This window comes from Cajanus cajan, chromosome 1 (genome assembly GCF_000230855.2).
Source record: "Cajanus cajan strain Asha chromosome 1, NIPB_CcT2T_4, whole genome shotgun sequence".
Classification (NCBI taxonomy): domain Eukaryota; kingdom Viridiplantae; phylum Streptophyta; class Magnoliopsida; order Fabales; family Fabaceae; genus Cajanus; species Cajanus cajan.
In genome coordinates, this window is record NC_138517.1 from 13,386,582 (window position 1) to 13,406,764 (window position 20,183).

Below are 20,183 nucleotides of genomic sequence, written 5' to 3' on the forward strand. Positions count from 1 at the left end.
TTAACTTGAATGAACATTTAAATACCAAATCAAAACTAAACTATCGATTAACCAGCTTTAACTTGAATGAACATTTAAATGCCAAATCAAAACTAAACGAACTAACATTGTGAACAAGTTCGCCCTCCCTCATCTCAAAATCGTCGAGAATTAAAATGTCACAAGAGACTTTAGAAAAAAAACTAAGTTACAAAGATTAAAAATTAAATAAAAATTAAATTAGAAAAAATTTAAAAAAAAAAACAAATTACAAAGATAAAAAATCAAATTAGAAAAAAAAAACATCTAAATTTAAATTAACTATTAAAATATATGTAGGGTGGGCTAAGCAAGCCAACCCTTTTGAGCTCCAGAAATTTTGTCAGCCATATGTCTTGATAGCCATACAGTATCCACTTATCAAAAGAGGACATGGCATATTTAGCCAACTGACCCTTTATAACATTTGAAGTTAACTCTGCAACTCTATTTATAAGAACCACTACTTATTTCTTTTTCTTAACTTTTCGATGTGGGATCCGCTTCTTTGATACAAAACATATGCAAGATGAGAATTCAACCTATATCAGTTTCTCTTTATTTTAATGCTTAATGTAAAGTGAATATCATTCATTCTCATTTATCATCTTCGGTTTCAAAATGATTTTGAATGTACAAATGTCAAAATTAAATTTTCAAACTATGTAAATTCATTTAAAATTTAGATTTGAAACACTTCTTTAAATTCATTTGAATTATAACTTTGTCCTATGATATACAAAGAACTTAAGTAACAGAAAAGAGGCAATTGTAATTCCATGTAATTTGCACTCAACTAGTAAATATTAATGATGATGTACTCTTCATCACTAACTTTCTAAATTTTCAATTGCTAATTTTTCTCTTCACGAATAAGATTTTAGTTTTAGTAAATTAAACTGATATAAATTATGCCTAATTATATTATGGATAATATTAGTATTTTCTTGAATTTCAAAATTAATTATATATATAGATATATTATGAAAACAGTTTTATATAATATAAATATATGTAATTTATTATTATTATATATATTATAAAACAGTTTATAAAATAGATAATATGCTATAAATAATATATATAGTTGTAAAGAAAATCATGTACGGATGGAAGGAATTAAATATACGCTGGAATAAGTTATGGTTAGGAAGATTCAGAATATGTACGGATGAAAACAAAAACATCTACTGATCTACAAGAAATGTTTTACACTGAATCACTATTACCTATGTTATCATATATAATATAATATTGAATCATTAATTATGAAGTGAAGTTACGCAGAAGAGATAACTTTTTTTTATCTGAAACAAAAATTTGATAGAAAGGGGGGAGGCCCGTCATTATGAAAAGAATCTATTGAAATTGGATTAGTCAGTTATAATGTAACTAAACTTTTAAGAATTTTTGTTAAATCAAAACTAATGTAATCTTTCAAAAAATATTAAAAAGTTAAGCATTTTGTATCTATAAATAGGAACCACACTTTTACGCAATTAAAAGTGAGGAAAACTTACAAGTTTAGAAATTTCATCAGGAGATTTCTATTGAAGATTTATTTTGAGACAAGGCAAGAATCTATTTTACCACACTTATTGCTAAAACTCTTAAGATAGGAAGAGGAGATATTTAACATTATTTTAAAATATAAATATAATTATAATTATTTGGTGAAGTGATTTTAACTTCATCTTATTTATTTATTTTATATTAGATAATATTAATATATAATATTTAATTATTTTTACTTCTTTTTAACATCTTATAAGTGTTGTTTGTGTGTTCTTTGATTTATTTTAACATGTTAAATTTTGTTTGTAAAGACTTTAATTAAATTTTTGTTTCTAGTTATATAAAAGGATGTCAAGTTTATTCAAATGATTTTTATAAATAATATTATAATATATTAATTGCTTATACTATGTTTACTTATTTATAATGATAAAAAAAATATGTTTCATAACCTACATAGTATTAAACTATATATATATATATATATATGTATAATTTAAAGCAAATAATAATAATAGTTAATATAGTAATAAGTATTATTTTTAAATTTATTATGATTATTGTTATTATAATAATATTTATGAATTAATATGATCACGTGTACGTAGTAAAAGCTTGAATTCACTTGTAGTTGGAGGTTTAACCTTAAAAATTTAAATAAGTATATATTTGATAAAGGTTAAATATCCTTGTGTTATTATTTATTATTTTTATTAATAACGGGGCTTAAAAGTTCAAAATACAAAAACTAATATCTACGAGGGAAAAAAATTGCAGACTTATCAGCAAGTAAAAGAAAATGTGCCCAACTTGGGGAGAACTAAAACTATGCACTCCTTCAGGGAGGGAGAATCCTAGCTTGGCAAACCCATCAGCAACTTGATTAGCCTCTCGAAGGACATGAGAACAATCAATCTTGTGGAAGCCACCTGACATTCTGACAATGTGATTTAGCAAGGAGTAGCACGAATGTGACCGAGGACAACCTTCATTTAAAAAGGAAACTACTGTAGATGAATCAGATTCTATTATTATAGGAGAAGAGATGAATTTGTCCTTAATAAGTCTTAAGCCATGATATATAGCCCAAAGTTCTGCTTGCGCAACAGAACATCTACCAATTAATCCTGCATAAGCCAATATAAATGATCCATAGCTATCTCTCAAAATCCCTCCACACGACGCAAGTCTGTTATTCATTATTGTCCTATCACAGTTGAGTTTTAGAGTACTCGGAGGGGGAGGATTCCAACGTATCATAAGTGGAGATGAAGAGAGAGAACAAGGATTCAGGGAGCGACCAAAAGACATGTTATGCACCTCGTTACCTTTGATTTCACAAACAATCTGAATTGGGTTAATTTATTTCTGATTGAATATAAAATTATTTCGCGCCTTCCAAATGGAATCCAAAGTCAAACCAAAAGTTTGAACCCATGTGACCTTTGTACGAGACAAGTTCAAACACATCCATTCTGTTAATGGAGAGATAAAAAAGTTCTAAATCGTGATTTTTCCCATCACAGCTTGCCAAACTGCTTTTGCCCATGCACAATCACGTAAGGCATGCAAACTAGTTTCTCTCTCTTCATGGCAGCACAAACATATTGCTTCTGAGGTCATAAACCGTGAGTATTGCCATGCATTTGTGGGGAGGCTATAGTGCACAATTCTCCATACCAAACAGCGGATTCGTTCTAGACCAGGCCACTTCCAGATCATCGAAAATAAAGCTCTGGTTTGTAAACTTGAAGGACGTCTTAACTTTTCATACTCAGATTTGATGGTAAAACAACCATCATTTGACCCTCCCCACACCAAACGGTCATCATCATTTTCCATAGAGGGAGGTGCTGAACCCATTAATTCTTTCTAATACTGGTCAGGAAGGAGCTCACGAATAGCATCCAGGTTCCAATTACCATCTTCTCCAATATATTCTACTACTATTTTGCACATTAGCTCCCCAGGCACCTGTTGTACAAACACTTTACACAGCACAATGTTGGAAGGAAGCCAACGATCCAACCAGAACTTTGTATACTTACCATTCCCTATATTCCACGCTAATAAGGGTTTCACCTCCCCCAAGCATATTACAGATACCTCGCCAGAAATTAGAAGTAACAGCTCGCGTTTTGATTGTTGGAATCACCTCATCACCACATGAACCCATAACTTGTTTGGTTGGGAACAAAGAGCCCAACCATTCTTCATCATAAAACAAGTGTTTACCTTATGTGCCTCCCATAGACCTAAGTCGCCTACATCCTTAGGTTTGCAAATTGTCTCCCAAGCAAGGGCATGAATATGACAATTATTGTTTGAATCTCCCCACACAAAGGATCGACAAGCTTTGTCAATATCATGACAGAGCTGTTTAGGAAAAGAGACTATTTGCATTGTATATGACAGTAAGGAAGCAAGAACCGATCTAGTTAAGGTAAGGTGCCTGCAAAGGAAAGGTTCTTAGATTTCCAATTACTTAATCTTCTATTAATATGATCCATCACAGATTGAAGCTTCCGTTTGCTGACTCGGTCATGGTGTAATTGAACTCCAAGGTATTTTCCCAAGTTATCAGTGCGTTGATAACATAAGAAAGAGCTAACCTCATTCTTAACTCTCCACCCCACATTTTTTGAGAAAAAGACTCTTGTTTTTTCCTGGCTTACCTTCATTCCTGAGCTCTTGCAAAATAAATCCATGCATGTATTAATTATTTCTGCTTGATCCAGAGTTTCTTCTGAGAACAAGATTAAGTCATCTGCAAATGCCAGATAGGATAATGGTGGCCCTTTCTTTGACAGCTTGATTGGCTTCCACAAATTATGATTCTCCGCAATGTCAATCTCCATGGAGTAGGAGTAAAAATAAATAGATAAAAATAAAATAACAATAATAATAATCATAAATAAATAGTAATTATGTATATATATATATATATATTATATAAAGAAGCATATATTTATGATTATATTTTAGTTACTTAATTATCTATTTGATTTATATGATTGCTATTCTCACTCCTTTTGTATATTTTTGTCTTTTTGATTTTTTTTTGTTTTTTTTAAAAACATATTATAAATTGATATATAGATGGATTCATCCAATGTTGGATCTTTCACTGCATTGGTACATGTCATTTTTCCAAGTATGCAATGGACAATTGATATATAAAGTAATACAGTCACCTTCCATGGACAAGGTTCCTCAACAATAATGCTACCAAACAAGTTTTCACCAATCTTCCTCAATAGTCCTATAGCCATCACCTTTACTCTTCCTCCAACAAATCACGTCAACCCACTATATAATATATAATATTTATTATTGTAAAAATAACATAATAAATATGAAGGGGGTTTGTGAATTAGTAATTAAATAAGAAAAAAAAAATTTCTTCTTTTGTGAGTAGTTAATAAAAATGCTAGTAAATATGACTTGTAATTATATTTATGAGAAATAAATAAACTTATCCTCTGTGTATCTTTAATTACTTTGGCTATTAAAGGTTGTGTAATAATTTTCTTTTTCATTTCTTTGATTCATTTTAATAAATAGATAATTATAAGTCATACTTTAAATGGGTGTTACATCATTCTTACATATTTATTGCACTGAACTCACTTGCATGATGTTTAGAGATGACAATGAGATTAAGGATGACAAATATATCCGTACCCGCGGGTAATACCCGAACCTGTTCCAACTTTGACGGGAAATACCTGGTTTGACCGAGTACAGGTACGGGTATGGGTAAAACCCGATATATTAAATCAGGTACGGGTACGGGTACGGGTATGTATACTTAACCGTCCCATACCCGTACCCGTACCCGTACCAGTCCCCGTTCCTATTTTTAATTTAATACCCACTTTCAATTTAATTATATTAAAGAATTTTAATATTTTTTTATGTGTGATTATTTATTATAATATGAGATAGAGAAATAACCTAATTATAATTATAATATAATAGAAAAATAATTTTAAAATATTATCTTTTTACAAAAAAATAAAAGATAAAAAAAAATTGACGGGTACAGGTACGGGTATACCCGATACCAAACGGGGACGAGGATGAGAATGAAAATTATATACCCGACGAGTACGGATACGGGAACGATGATTGGTTTGACTCGCAGGGACGGGGACAGGTATCATAAAACCCGTACCCGCCCCGCCTCGTTGCCATCCCTAAATGAGATGGGTTGAAAATGAATTATGCTATCTCTATCCTTGTCTCATTAAAAGTTGAGACAAGTTCGGATTAAATTTTAAATAGATAAGTTTATATACTTAAAACTCATTCTATTTCTTTCGAATTTTGTTGGTTTCAAGTAAATTTACATAAATCCAACACAATTTTTTTATAATTTTTATAATTTTAATTTATTTATAAATTTTAAATAAATTAAATTATAAACTGATAATTATATTATAATATATATATAAATAATAAATAAGAAAACTTATAAATAAAAAATTTAAGAATTAAATTACTTAAGTAAACAAAATATTTTAAGTTTGTCACTTAATTATTGTTAGAATTTAAATAATTTAATTATTAAAATAATTCATTTTTATTTTTAATATTTATAAAATAAAAAACTTAACTTTAATATATATATATATATATATATATATATATATATATATATATATATATATATATAGGAGGAATTAGTTTAGGAGTAAGTCTACTTAAACTTACTCTGTTCAATAACTCATGTTTTATATCAAATTTCAACGATTCAACCATTAAATTTAAAGTTCTTAATACATAGATTAAGTCTACAAACTTTTAGAAAATTTAAAAATTATTTGATACTTCATTTTATTAATTCAAATTGACGGATAATCTTAAAATTATTTTATACATTTATTTGAATTAATGAATATATTTTCAATTTTTTTTAAAAAATTGCATATTTGATCTATGCATTAAGAACTTTAAATTCAACGATTGGATTGTTGAAATTTAAAGATTTCTTCTAGAATAAACGGATCCCTCTTTATATATATATATATATATATATATATATATATATATATATATATATATATATATATATATATATATATATATATCTTTGCTGTAAAAGAATATATATTAAAAAAAAAGTGTAGCAGCACGTGTACGGGTAAGAAGCAGAGTGGGGAGCTACATAGCAGTTGGAAACTCTTTCCTACGCAATTAGAACTTATTTCTATGTTGCTATTAAGCATCAAAGCTATGATGACTTGATTTTATGAACGTCTACTTCCGTTTCATGAATGATTGTTTATTGTTTTAGAATTTTATTTTACTTTATTTTGTTAGAAACCTCACTCTCTTCTTTCATAAGTTATCATGTAAATTAAGAGGGTAAGCAGTTATATCTGAAAGTTGCAGTGGAATCTGCACTATCAACACATTTTTTCTTATTTTATATTATACCAAAGAAAAGAAGAAAAAGAATAATTTTTCATTTTCTCAGACTATATATAAATAAAAAATTACTTTCCTATTTCTTTTCTTTATTTTCTTTTTCACCTCTATCTGATATGGAAAATGTAATCCGCTTTCTGAAAACTCCTCCCAGAAGGAAAAACTTCATGCAAACGATTAGGAAACTATGGACAAGAACCACTGATTTTTGTCTCTCCTTATAACAAGCTCATGCACCAGACATGAAAGTTGAAAGATCATATTTTTTTCATCACGGGGACTGGAATCTAGAACTTCATAATCATTGTTAGATGGTCAGAGCAGATGATAGACACACCAACACTACATAAGTATTGTCCAGATGTCCATAAACTAAATGAAAGTCCCTATTAAGATACCAGGAACAAAATAATTCCCACTAAAATTTGATATTTTATATAATCATCCTTTCTCTACAAAGGTAAATATATCCCTATCCAAAACAACATACCAACTAGTAACAATCTCAAATAAGTGAATTACAATGAGGTAGTCTAGGCTTCTACACAGAACTAAGCTACATTTTCAAACTGCTGCATGATACTCATCTATGGTTTGTTTCATTGCATCCAACTGTGACATAATAAATTCCGCTTTCTTGTAACAAATCTCGTTGGCTATTCTTGAACCATAGTCACATTTCTCAAACGGACGATATTCACAAGCACTCTTGATTTCATCACGCAATGCTACCTGAATGTCCTACAAGATTTAAAAGAATGAAGTTAAGAGCATTTACAAAATTACAGCACAAGATTAAACATCAAATTCATGACAATGAACTCAAACAAGAACAAAGTCCATTGATGATATGCTCACTGCTTAGTTTATGAGAAATTTACAGTATCATTTTCATCATTTAACTCCGGATAACTAAACTTGCTGACAGTTAGGGAGACATTAAATATATATTTGGGTATTACACTTGGGTAATTTAACACACAGTACAATACAAACTAAACAGAACTCATTCTTGCCACATTATATATTCTAAATAATTTCATTTAGCAGTACCTACACACCAGTTACCTATATATTCACTTAGTTATTGTCTTGTTGACATTTAAAGTATATAATTCTTGGCAGAATTAGGAATTCATTTCATCTCTACAATTTCGGTTTCTTGAGTTTATGTTTAATTTGTTTGTCATAGCTTAGTATTGTTTGACTCACCTAACTAATGCATGTAATTTGTCCAGGACAATTAGCCTTAATTCTAAATTTGAATAAGAGTATTTTGAACATATTAAATTTTCTCTTTGCCACAATACAAAGACCAAAATTACAAACAAGGTGATCTTTATCATAGGTTGAAATATAATAACAAGTAGTTAGGTTTTGGAGCTTAAAAACAACTTTAAATTGAAGTTAAAAATAAGGGCTTTAATTTAAGGTTGTTTAGTAATTATGTAACATTAAGATCAAAACATACTTTTAAGTTAAAATTATAATGTGTTCAAGGATCTTGGGAGTTGAAATAAAAAGGAAAGTTAGAAGTAAAAGCCAAAAGCTCCTAAAACTGTTGTTTTTAAAAGCTCCATTTCCGAAGTTTTATTCATTACGCAGTTACTTTTCTAAAAAACCTTTTAAAATATTTTGTTTGGCCAAGCTTCTCCTTTCCAGGAGGACCTAAACTCAAAATAAGTTAGGCTAAGCCCTGCCATAATATGCATTATTAGGGGAAAAGGAAAAGGAGCGAAAAGTTTGATAGGTTAGGCAATGGCTTGAGTATCTTTAAGTGTGAATAGACAGATCATATGATTGTTTGACACATGTTTAGATTATCATTATTTAAGACATTTATGTATGGTAATACCACAGATTCAGAGTTCATATTCCAGCGAAGAGAAATACAGGCTGCAAGTAATATACGTATAGGTGGTGTTAGAATAAGGGGTTAGGAAAGCCTATGGGACTGGGTTCCTGTCAATTGAGTTGGAGTTATTGACTTTTAGTTAGATTTCTAACTGAATTTGGCAAATATAGGATAGTAAGAGAGAGAGAAAGATTAGTTATGTTGTTTACTTGCAGATTGGTTTTGGGGGAGAGATCTCAGACTCTTGAGATCCAGAGAACAACTTTTATTCATTTGTTCTCTTTCTAACCAGGATTCACTGATTCATTGATAACGAAGATATCAATAAAATCCTATCTTTCCTTACATTCTTTCACTAATTTCTGAACCAGTACCTAGCAAAAGATTAGTGTAAAGTATATAAAATTGGTATATAATGCCTACTGTTCATCTATATATATCGGTAATTATTTAAATGAGACCACTTTAATTAGACTAGTGCAGTTTTGATTTTTGGGACTTGAACTCATAATGACATCCTCTTAACATACATGTATAGACAAAACAATAAATTGATTTCTGGGAGACAAAGACCTTGATTAATTGCATGAACTCAAGGCAGTGGCTTTGGACTATATCTTTCCTAGGACCAACAGGGCTAGCAAGCTCATCCATGACTCCTCCTGCAAGCTCCAAAACCTTCACAATTCTCTTCACACCACCGACAGAAAGGAGAAAAAATCAATAAAAACAAACTATGATGTTCCGTCTCTTTCAGGACTTCTTTATAAATGTTTTCAAAATATTACCTTTTCCACATTCTGAAGTCTCTGCAAAGAAGTCGTCTGGCCTTGTGAATCCATGGATGTCGATTCCTTGTGTTCCTCTCTAATTCAGGTTTATAAAATAAATCATTATGGGGACAAACAAATTATCAAAAAGACTGGATAACCATGCAAATTAACAATGTCATAATCACATAAAGTGGCAGTGTTGTTAAATAGCTGCTATAGCGGCACTATAAAGCTATTGCATTGTGGAATTCGTTGATTCCACATCATGACTCTATCTGCTATAGCGGCCACCATGGTGTCATGTTTGCAGCATGTATCCTACATCCTCTACTCATCCCTGCTAAGTCTCCAACTAATTGAACTTTTGATTTGATATATGTCAAATTTTATGCATTTGATTTTTATTTACATACAACTTACATTTATACACATAATTTATAGATATCATATATTTTAACTGCTAGCAACTTTCACTATTTGTTGGAGATTCTATCTGCTATATGATATAGCAGATTACTGGCTTTCTGCCATTGATAGCATTCGTGACAACAGTAGAGTTGGGATGCATCAGATTGCAAGGACTTATAAGTAAATAGAGTGGGTCAATATGGTCCACAGAGCTATGGCCAACCAACCAATGGGCCAAATTATCAATTCAAGATACAAAAGTTGAATATTAGGGCTAGGGGCAGGGGCAACTTTGTATGTCTTTGGACTTCTGAGAGAAAAAATATAAAAATCTAACAATTCACCAAATAATAAGTTTTATTCTAATAATTTATAATTCAACCTATAAAATTGACCACAAATTATATGAACTGCAAGTAGAGATTCACATCTGCAAAGAGATAACAAATACAAGACAAGTTCAAATTGTAGAAAAAATTACGAGACGCACCACATCCATTTTTCATTGTGATGTAACCAGTGAAGATGCAAACATCACTGATAGTGATATAGATATGTTTCTCGCTTTCTTGAGATACAGCAACATGCCAACAATTGTTAAATTATGCAATGAAAAACACTCCTGACCGGTTTCAAAACAATTCAGAACCGGTTCTCTAACCCATAACCAATTTTCACACTCAGTTGTGGAAATCAAACATTACATAAGCTTTCAAAATCAAAGTAATGGGATGGCTAGGTTAATCCTTCCTCTGAAAGGGGCATCAATAGTTTGATTTTCAGAAACCATGGTATCATTGGGTTGATTTCAGAGTGGAATAAAGCATTATCAAATCTCATATGTAACCCAAATAATAATTATAATAAAAAAAAAAGAACCAAACCTTCTGGTGCTTCCTGTTGACCTAAGCGGAGCGGAGGTGCGACGTCGTATGCGGAGGTTCGAGGTAGTGAGGGGTGCGACCAAAGCAAGGGATTTGTGACTTTCAGAATTTATGAAGTTTAAGTGAGCCTCTTAGACTTGGTGACATTTCTTTTTATTCAATGGAAAGACAATACAAAGCAAAGGGGAAGACTTAACTAACTTTGATTTCAAATTAACATTGTTTAATTAAAAAATATATTTGGTATAAAAAGTTAACAAATATATTATTAATAATTATATAAATTATATATAAAATTTTAAAATTAAATAATGTGGGCCCATTATTAACATGTACTTCAAAATTATAAGTAATATCATTCACATACATTCATCAACATTTTTTATTTAATTTTAAATGATATATAATGATAGATTAATATTATTTAATTTTGAAAAATAAGAAATTTTATATGTAATAAAATTTTAAGAGACCAAAATTATATGAGAATCAAAAGTAAAGTTAAGTCTTATAATTATAATATGTATATATATATATATATATTATATTTTTAATTATAATATATATAATTATAATTTGCATCATTAAATATAGTATATACGTATAATAATTTTTAGTTTGTACAATCTATCTAATAAATTTATATTTTAAATAATAAATTGCATAATAAATAAACATTTTTGTATACATAAATTATGGAGTTGACTACTTTATGGTGATTTTCGATTAAAAAAAAAGTGCTTGTGCTATATTTTACTAATAAGTAATTGTGTTTAATAACAATTATCATTAGAACATGATAACATGACATGAGAAATTGTTTAAAAATAAACAAAGACTATTAAATACATAACATTGTTTATGAATTAAAAATAATTAATATTTTTTAGTCTAAATCCTTTTAATAATAACACAAATCACTCACACAAATAAAAATAGTAATGCATCATCAATCTTTTGTCACTTACAAATTAAAAACTAGTCACTTATATATTTTTCATATAATTTCTTTATTTTTAGTATTTAATATTTTTATATGCATTATATTAAGTGTGTAAATCCTATTATTAATTTTTTTGTGTTAAATATTATTTATTATGTTCAATTAAATTAATATTTAATTATAATAATTATATTAATATTATAAGTGTAACGACCCAACTGGTCACTACACACCCCACATCACACTAGAAACACCACACAGAAAAGAACAAGTGTATACATATAGAGTCTAGAATATACATATACATGATCCAAATCTGGATAGAGTTAAAGTGTACAAAATACAATCAAATGCTATTACACCAAGTAGCTCAATAACAAAACATCACAAAAGATCCGCTCCGCCTGTCAGCTAAAGGCTCACCATCAGCCACCCACCTATCCCTGCTCTATTCTCATACATAGTATGATCATTGCAGTCCAAACATCATGGAGACAACAAAGGGTAAGCTAGTGAAAAGAAATCAACATACTTATATAACAACATACTAGTAAACAGCTACAACTTATACTACATCACAGCTTTAAACCATATCAGCACCGCAAAGCGACAATATCAGCACTGCTTAGCAGCAATAACAGCACCACTCAAGTGGCTATAACAGCACCGCATAGCGGCTATAACAGCACCACATTAGGGGCTAATATCAGCACCGACATAGCGGCTAGAACAGCACCACAATAGTGGCTATAACAGCATACAACTCAGCACAGCACAACACAGCTAATCAACTTGCAGCACGACACAACAATTCAGCATACAGCACAGCAATATATATAATACAGCTTAGTTCAACATATGATAACATAAATCGACAATTTCAACAAAATTTAACAGCTATCAGCAGGTAATTCAACAGCATCACACGCGCCCGGCGCACTCATGGTCGCGCCCAGCGCGGCTCAACCAGAGAGCACCAGGGGCCAGCGCCCAGCGCAAGAGTACTCGCACCCGGCGTGACCCAACCCGAGAGTCCAAGGCTCTCACGTGTCTGGCGCAATTTTAATTGTGCCCAGCGCCTGCCAGGTAGAGACTCTAAGGAGTCTCGCGCGCCCGGCGTGGGGAAGGCAGAGACCTACCAAGGTCTTGCCCCCAACGCAATTTGAATTGCGCCCGATGCCCTCAAGGCAGAGACTCCCAAGGAGCCTCCGCGCCCAGCGAGTCCAAACGCGTGCCTAGCGCGGCACCAGAAGTCCCAAAACATGCCACAACTGGTATCGCGCCCGGCGCAACTCAAGTCACGCCCGGCGGGGGCCAACCAGAGGCTCTCATCCTCAAACTCACCCGGCGCACACACCTTTGCGCCTGGCGAGCTTGCCTAAATAGAGCCTCCTAGAGGTCACGCGCTCGGCGCAAAGAACAGCGCCCAGCGCGAAGAACAGTGCCCAACGCGAAGCTTAGCAGCAACTCCCCCAAGTATGAAAAATTGCCCAAAACCTGCAAGACTTAACAGAAAAACCACATGCAAACGGTTCAAAGTACCACATTTTCATCAAACATCAACAAAAACGTCTCATTTTCAACATGCAATCACAAACCATTAAAATCCCCCAAATTTCCTCCGTACCCGAAAAACCCGAAAACCCCCAATTCATCATTTTCAGCAATTCTCAGCTCAAATTATCAAACATCAGACCATCAAAGAGTTCCTAGAACTCGTTTTCAGCCAAACACAGCAAAGGACTAACTTTCCTTACCTCAAATCAAGAAATTCTAGCTTTCGGGAAAGAACAGCGGAGAAGAGACTAGAAGAAGAGCTTTGAACAATCGGGAGGAGAGAAAAGAAGACTCCGAACACTTAGCTAGAACTCCCAGCACCTATTCTTGCCCAGCACCTTGAGTTCAAGGAAAGAAATGAAAGGGAAGGTTTGAGAGGGAAAAGAGAGAAGTGAGTAGAGGAAAAGGAAATAGGGACGGGGTCTCACAATAAGTTGTAAAAAGTGAAGTGTAAATAAAAATAAAATTAAAATAATTTTTTAGTCTCTATAGTTTTCCTTTAATAATTATAATTTGAAATAGACATTTTTAGTCCATTAACTTATATTTTTCAATCTTTTTATTATTATTTAATTTCTATAGTTTAATATAAATCGTTTTAGTGCCTAATACTTACATCTTTTTAATAAAAAGATCTATCTTAAACTATATATACTAAAAATAATTAAAAAAAATACAAGTATAAAAACAAAAACTGTCTATTGTAACGTTGTAAGTTAATTCAGAAAGCCTAAAAGCTTAGTATGGGTGATTTAGTAGCCTAGAGTGGGTCGTTCCCAAACTGGAACGGTCCGTTCCAAACTACTAAATTGACTTGTAAATCGTAGTTGAGAACAGGCCGTTCTTGATGGAGTACGGGTCGTTCCGGATGGAGTACGGGACGTTCTGGAGGGAGTACAGGCCATTCTGGATGGAGAACAGGCCGTTCTGGATGAGTCCCAAAACGGGCTGTTCTGGTTTCAGAATGGGCCGTTCTGCATGTAATTTTTACACATGATGAAGGGGTGCAGAACGGGCCGTTCCAGATTCGAAACAGGCCATTCTGACCACTCCTGAACTTCTATAAATAGGGGTGTGGGCAGTTGAGGAGAATGAGAGGTTTTAGAGAGAAGTTCTAGAGAGAAGGACTCTGGGTCTGTGGACTCCTTTCTCTCTCTAATTTCTCTGTATGATTCTTCTTCTCCTCTAGACCACTAACGTCTTCTGTCTTCTCTTGAATTTCAGACAAGAAAGCTTATTTTTGGAGGATTGAAGTTCAAGAGTCAAGCTTGGAGGAAATTTCTTCTTCTTTTTCTTCTTCTCAGATTCTTGGCTTTTTAGAGCCAAACTTCAGGTGAGGGAAGCTAGAATGTAGATTGTTTAATTTCAAGAGTTAGGGAAGCTTTATGCATGGTGTTCTTTGTCGCCACCGGCCCGAAACGGGCTTTCGGCATTCGCGAAGGATGGTTGGACTCGTTTATTTGTTTAAAAATAGTGGATTGCTAGAATGACTTATTCTCAAACTGAGACCTCGTCAAACGAGCAATTTTATTAAAAGGCTCACTAATCCATATTAATCCCAAGCGGGACCCTCCATGGATTAGAGGTTTTCATAAAAGGAGGGTTCGTGGAGTCGCCACCAATGTTTTACTCAAAACATTGGAAAAAGGGATAAGGCAATTGATTTAAAAATCAACTTTGGCCACTACAACCAGAGTTGGGTAAGGGAGTCGGTTACGCGTGGGGAAGGTGTTAGCACCCCACAGCGCCCCTTTCGGGTTCCCTATGACAGATTATTTCTAAAATAATAGCGTAAAATTACTAAATTACCCCTATTTATTATAAGCGATTATAAATTAACTATCTACATGATGACAGTTTAAATATGCACACAGAAAGCAGTAAAAGGAAGGATTTAAGAAGAAACCTCTTGAAGCGTGCTTTTATATATTGGGTAAAACTGGGAAGCTTTTTGGCGTTCCCTCGCTCTACAAGCTCGCTCGCTCTCTCCTATAAAATTTTGACTATGGAAATCCGGAGGATTTCCCTTCGACTAGGTTCGAATCTCCAAGCTAAGTGCTCGGAATTCCAGAACTTCGTCGGATCGACTCCCAGAGAGATTTCTAGGGCAGAACACTGCTCAAAAACCCCAGAATACTCAAGGAGGGAGTCAAAACTGAGTGAAAAAGTGTGGTAGGACGTCCAAATGACGTCATATTTATAGGGAATAGGCGCAATACGGCCTACAGGGCCAATACGGCCGTATTGAAATTTTTGAACTTCAATACGGTCGTATTGGGGTTCAATACGGTCGTATTGAAAGTCAGAAATTTCAATACGCCCGTATTGAGTTCGCAGCGGTCGTATTGAAGTGTCAATACGGTCGTACTGACTTCAGTATGGCCGTATTGAAGCTTCAATACGGCCGTATTGAGTTCAGTACGGCCGTATTGGGCTTTTTCCCTCCACTTCTTTATTTTGAGCTATTCTAAGACCTCTGGACCTACAGAGAACCCTCCTAGGGCCTTCGAGGAGTCCTTCTGGCTGATTATCCTTCAGTCTTCGAGAGTCTTCAAGCTTTATTTCCGACCCGGACAATTTTAGGGGTCTACAGCTGCCCCCCCTTTACTTAGTCGGACGGCCTTTTGGTATACCGGCTGACAAGTAAAGGAGTTGACCCAATTGTCCGGGTATTGTGCCGACCTTCTGACTTGTAGCGTCTTCCGGTGGGAAAATGTTGAGTAGCCTCTCCAGGTGGGTGCATACTTCGGCGCTTCTGACATCCTCAGTAGCTGAGTTTACCTTCTCCAAGGCCAACTTCACTTGACGCCCGAGCCGGAAGTTGGACATCAACGCGCCTCTGATGACGCTGATGGTTGAGTACCGCCTCTCTAGGCTTAGCTTCACTCTTTGTTCGAGCCGGAAACCAAGCACCTTTGCGACGACGGTGAACAGTGTGAGTTTTGCCTCTCCAGGCCTTGCTTTGCTTGTTGCCCAAGCTGGAAGCTGTGAGTACCGTCTCTCCAGGCTTAACTTCACTCTTTGTTCGAGCCGGAAGCTAAGTACCCTTGTGACAACGGTAAGCAGTGTGAGTTTTGCCTCTCCAGGCCTTGCTTTGCTTGTTGCCCAAGCTGGAAGCTGTGAGTACCGTCTCTCCAGGCTTAACTTCACTCTTTGTTCGAGCCGGAAGCTAAGTACCCTTGTGACAACGGTAAGCAGTGTGAGTTTTGCCTCTCCAGGCCTTGCTTTGCTTGTTGCCCAAGCTGGAAGCTGTGAGTACCGTCTCTCCAGGCTTAACTTCACTCTTTGTTCGAGCCGGAAGCTAAGTACCCTTATGACAACGGTAAGCGGTGAGTACCCCTTTTCCAGAGATAGCTTCGCTCATTGTCCGAGCCGGAAGCTGCATACCTCCGTGTTTGTGACGACGGGGTAGCGTGAATATCTCCTTTCCAGGGATTCGTGATGATTTTGTCTCCACAGTCCACGATGCTGCTTCGACGGTTGTTTTTTGATTTTGTGCCACTAAGGGCTGGATAACGCAGGGATCCGTCTAGGGGATGTGCAGTTACTCATAGGTTCTTGTGCCCCAACTTTCCATTGCGTAGTTGGTTCCCACTGGGGAATTTCTGATTCCTTTGGGTGCAGACACAAAGATGCTCTTTCTGATGTGAGCGGTGCCTTATGATTGGCTGACGTCCTTTCGACGTTGGTGGAGTATCCCGGTTATCCTTGTTCGGGTAACTCTTTTTGTTTTCTGATTTTGCTGCCTCTGTGTAGGCTGTTACCCACTGGGGGATATTGTCGTTGATTTTGATTAGCCTCTTCTGTTAGGCATATCAGCTTGACGTTCAATGATTGGCTGAGAGCCAGATTCCACTTGGGGAATGATCATTGATTTTTATTTTCTTTCTCCTTTTGCGGGGATGCCTCTTGAGTAGGCGACTGGGGATTTGGGGATCTTATGTATCCCAGAGTATTATTTAGGAAGCCTCTACGGGCTTAGCCTCACTCGACACTTGAGTTGGAGAGCTATCTTCACTGAGGAAGTTTAAGTCCTTTGACTTGGATATTCTGCTTGGGTGATCGTACTTCCATTGGGAATGTCGTCGATCTTGTTTTGATAGCTCTTGCTGGGGATTTTGAGTCCAAGAGCGTGAGTTGAGGTTTCTCTGGGGAGTATTATTTCTGCGAGCCTCTCCAGGCTCAATTATTTTGATATGTGGGGGATGAGGAGTATTGTTTCGGCAAGCCTCTCCAGGCTCAGTTATTCTGTGCAAACTGGTTGTTGGGTTTTCTGTACCTTTGCCTTTTTTATTTTTTTTTTTTTTGGCTTTTTCTGTATAGAATTTTAAATTGCTAGAGAATTTTGAATTTAAAAGTGGCAAATTTCATTAAAAATGAATTTGTACAAGAAAAATTTGGGAAATGGGGCTAAGCCCAACCAAATTAGTACATGAAAAAGCACTAAAACAGAAGCCAGTCTTCACTCCTCTGCTGGCGGGTCCTGTGGCGAGTCCGGGAAGCGGCGATGCATCCAGACGGAGAGGTTGTCGAACCCCTGCACCAAGGTATCTAGTCGAGCATCGGTACTCTGCTGCCATGTACCGACACTATGCTGAAAAGCATCGAATCGCGTGTCGATGCTCTGCTGAAAAGCATCGAATCGCGTGTCGATGCTCTGCTGTAGTGTGTCGAAGCGGGCGTCAAAGTATCCTCTGTCCGACCGTGATGTGCTAGCCTCTGGCTGCGGGGTGTCGCCTCCCTCAAAGTCGAGATTGTTGAGGAGGTCGTCGAAGGTCTCGAGGCCATCTACTCGCACAAACCCCCCTCCTGGCGATCTAGCGATGATCTTCATGTTGATCAGGGTGGAGGCACCAATCAACTTTGGCGCCAACGCCCCTGGCTCCGCACCATCGGGACATCCCCATGTCTCCGCCAGCTGTGAGAGGAGTGGGGCAACCAAGATGTACCCCTGTCTGGACTCTCCTCCCTCTCGTATCCCAAACTTCTTCACGTGCTCAAGGAAGAAATATCCAGGGTTGGCCTTCCGGCCGGTGGCCATGCAATATAAGGCCAGCAGATCCGGTCGTGTAATCGACTCCTGACTCTTGGACCTGCCATGAATGGTACTGGTGAGGATCTTGTGACAGATCCTAAGAGCAGTCGGGAGCCGGGAGCCCTTCACCCCTGAATGATAATCCCGTCGGCCAGTGAGCAAACTCCACATCTCAACCGGAGTCCACTGATCAGGCCACTCGCATATGGCATCTCGGAAGGCCAGCTGATCAGTGCGGCTGAAAAACCCTGCCTGGACGTTGAACTCGTCCAACGTCAGCGTGCGGTATCCTTCATTCATCCAGAAATCCACCGCGCAAACATCTTCCCCATAGCTGTTAGTCGACTCCGTGACGCCGACTGTGGCCAAGAACTCCTTCGTGGCCGTCAAATATAGCTGGGATGGTGGATTAAGGACAAATCCCCATCCTATGGCGTCGAAGTAGTTCCTGACATCATTCTCCAAGCCCACCGCTTGGAGAAGCTCAAAGTCGAGCACTCTTGACGGCTCGATGGTGAACGTCTCTATGAGCTGCAGCCGGTCTCGGTGTCGGTCTGTCATTACACGTCTGGCTGGGGCTCTCTGCCTTTTGCGAGAAGATTCTGCCATTTCCGATAATCTCTCTAGGAATGCACTCACAAGCAAGGAATGTGGAGAATGAAGAAAGGTATGCAAAATGAGGGAGGGGAAGCCTTTATTTATAGGCAAAATTCCGCCAATACGGCCCGTATTGGATTCAATACGGCCGTATTGGCCTTTCCGTTGATGTACAAAATTTACATCCAATACGGACCGTATTGGATTCAATACGGTCGTATTGGGATTCAATACGATCGTACTGGATTTTAATACGCCCGTATTGGAGTTGAAACGTTGTGCTTAACGTTAACTCCAATACGACCGTATTAATACCAATACGGGCGTATTGGATTTTTTCTGATTTTATGTTTTTTTTTTTTTTTTTTGATAAACAGAGAATAAGTGGTCTTCTAGTACACCTATCATCTGTATGTATGTATGCGAATGAGATGCACCTAATTCTATTTGATTCAGTTTTTCAAAAGAATTAATCGATGCGTTCTTTGTTTGGATCTTGCCATTCATCCAGACAGACTGTGCTTTGCCGATTTCTGTAACCGAGGAATGATGCGTATTTGTTTTTTGGTGTTATCAACCAAATGATTCTCCCTTCCTTTAGAAGATGTGTCAACCCTCCTATTGACCACTATATCTCCATGTTTCCACTAGATTATTCAAAAATCGTTGGGGACAAGAGAGAAAAGAAGGAAGAGGTATATTTTTCAAAAGTTTGTGTTTTAGAGGGGATTGTTTTATTTTTGAAAAATGGATTTTGTAAGAATGGCTGGCCATGGTAGGCTCATGTGCTTAGGTTTGTTCGATTAAACATTTATGAAGTTAAGCACATCTTCGTTATTAATGATTGTGCTTTGACAACTTGGATAGCTTTTCTTGAGCCCCTTGTTGAATTCGATTGATGGTACCATCATGGATTTATTTTGTTTTTTCTTTTTTTTGACGGCCCTAACTTTTGCCTAAAACACCCATCTGTGATGTCTTAGCGGGCTTTTGTTGTTATTCATTATTTCGTAACCCTGATTTTTGCCTAGGTCACCCTTTTGTGGGATTCCTAACGGGTCTTTTGCTCTTATTTTTGCGCAGTCCCCTTTTTGGGTTTCCTGCCGAGCTTATTATCTTTAGTATTTCTTTATCCATGATGGCACTTATTGATGCCAAGAAAAGG

The 20,183-nt window shown here is 35.7% G+C and overlaps 1 protein-coding gene and 1 non-coding gene across 2 annotated transcripts; both read right to left on the reverse strand.

The window, feature by feature from the left end:
- Positions 1 to 315: 315 nt before the first annotated feature.
- Positions 316 to 440, reverse strand: LOC114915247 (U11 spliceosomal RNA). The gene has a single exon (XR_003803191.1). It is a non-coding gene; the product is annotated as a U11 spliceosomal RNA (small nuclear RNA).
- A 6,869-nt stretch (positions 441 to 7,309) lies between these two features.
- Positions 7,310 to 11,047, reverse strand: LOC109790520 (mediator of RNA polymerase II transcription subunit 11). The gene is made up of 4 exons (XM_020349698.3): positions 10,887 to 11,047; positions 9,610 to 9,688; positions 9,395 to 9,511; positions 7,310 to 7,707 (listed from the first exon to the last, which is right to left on the reverse strand). The coding sequence occupies exons 2-4, from the start codon at positions 9,661 to 9,663 to the stop codon at positions 7,531 to 7,533; spliced, it is 348 nt and encodes a 115-aa protein (XP_020205287.1). The 5' UTR covers positions 9,664 to 9,688; positions 10,887 to 11,047; the 3' UTR covers positions 7,310 to 7,530.
- Between the last annotated feature and the right edge of the window lie 9,136 nt (positions 11,048 to 20,183).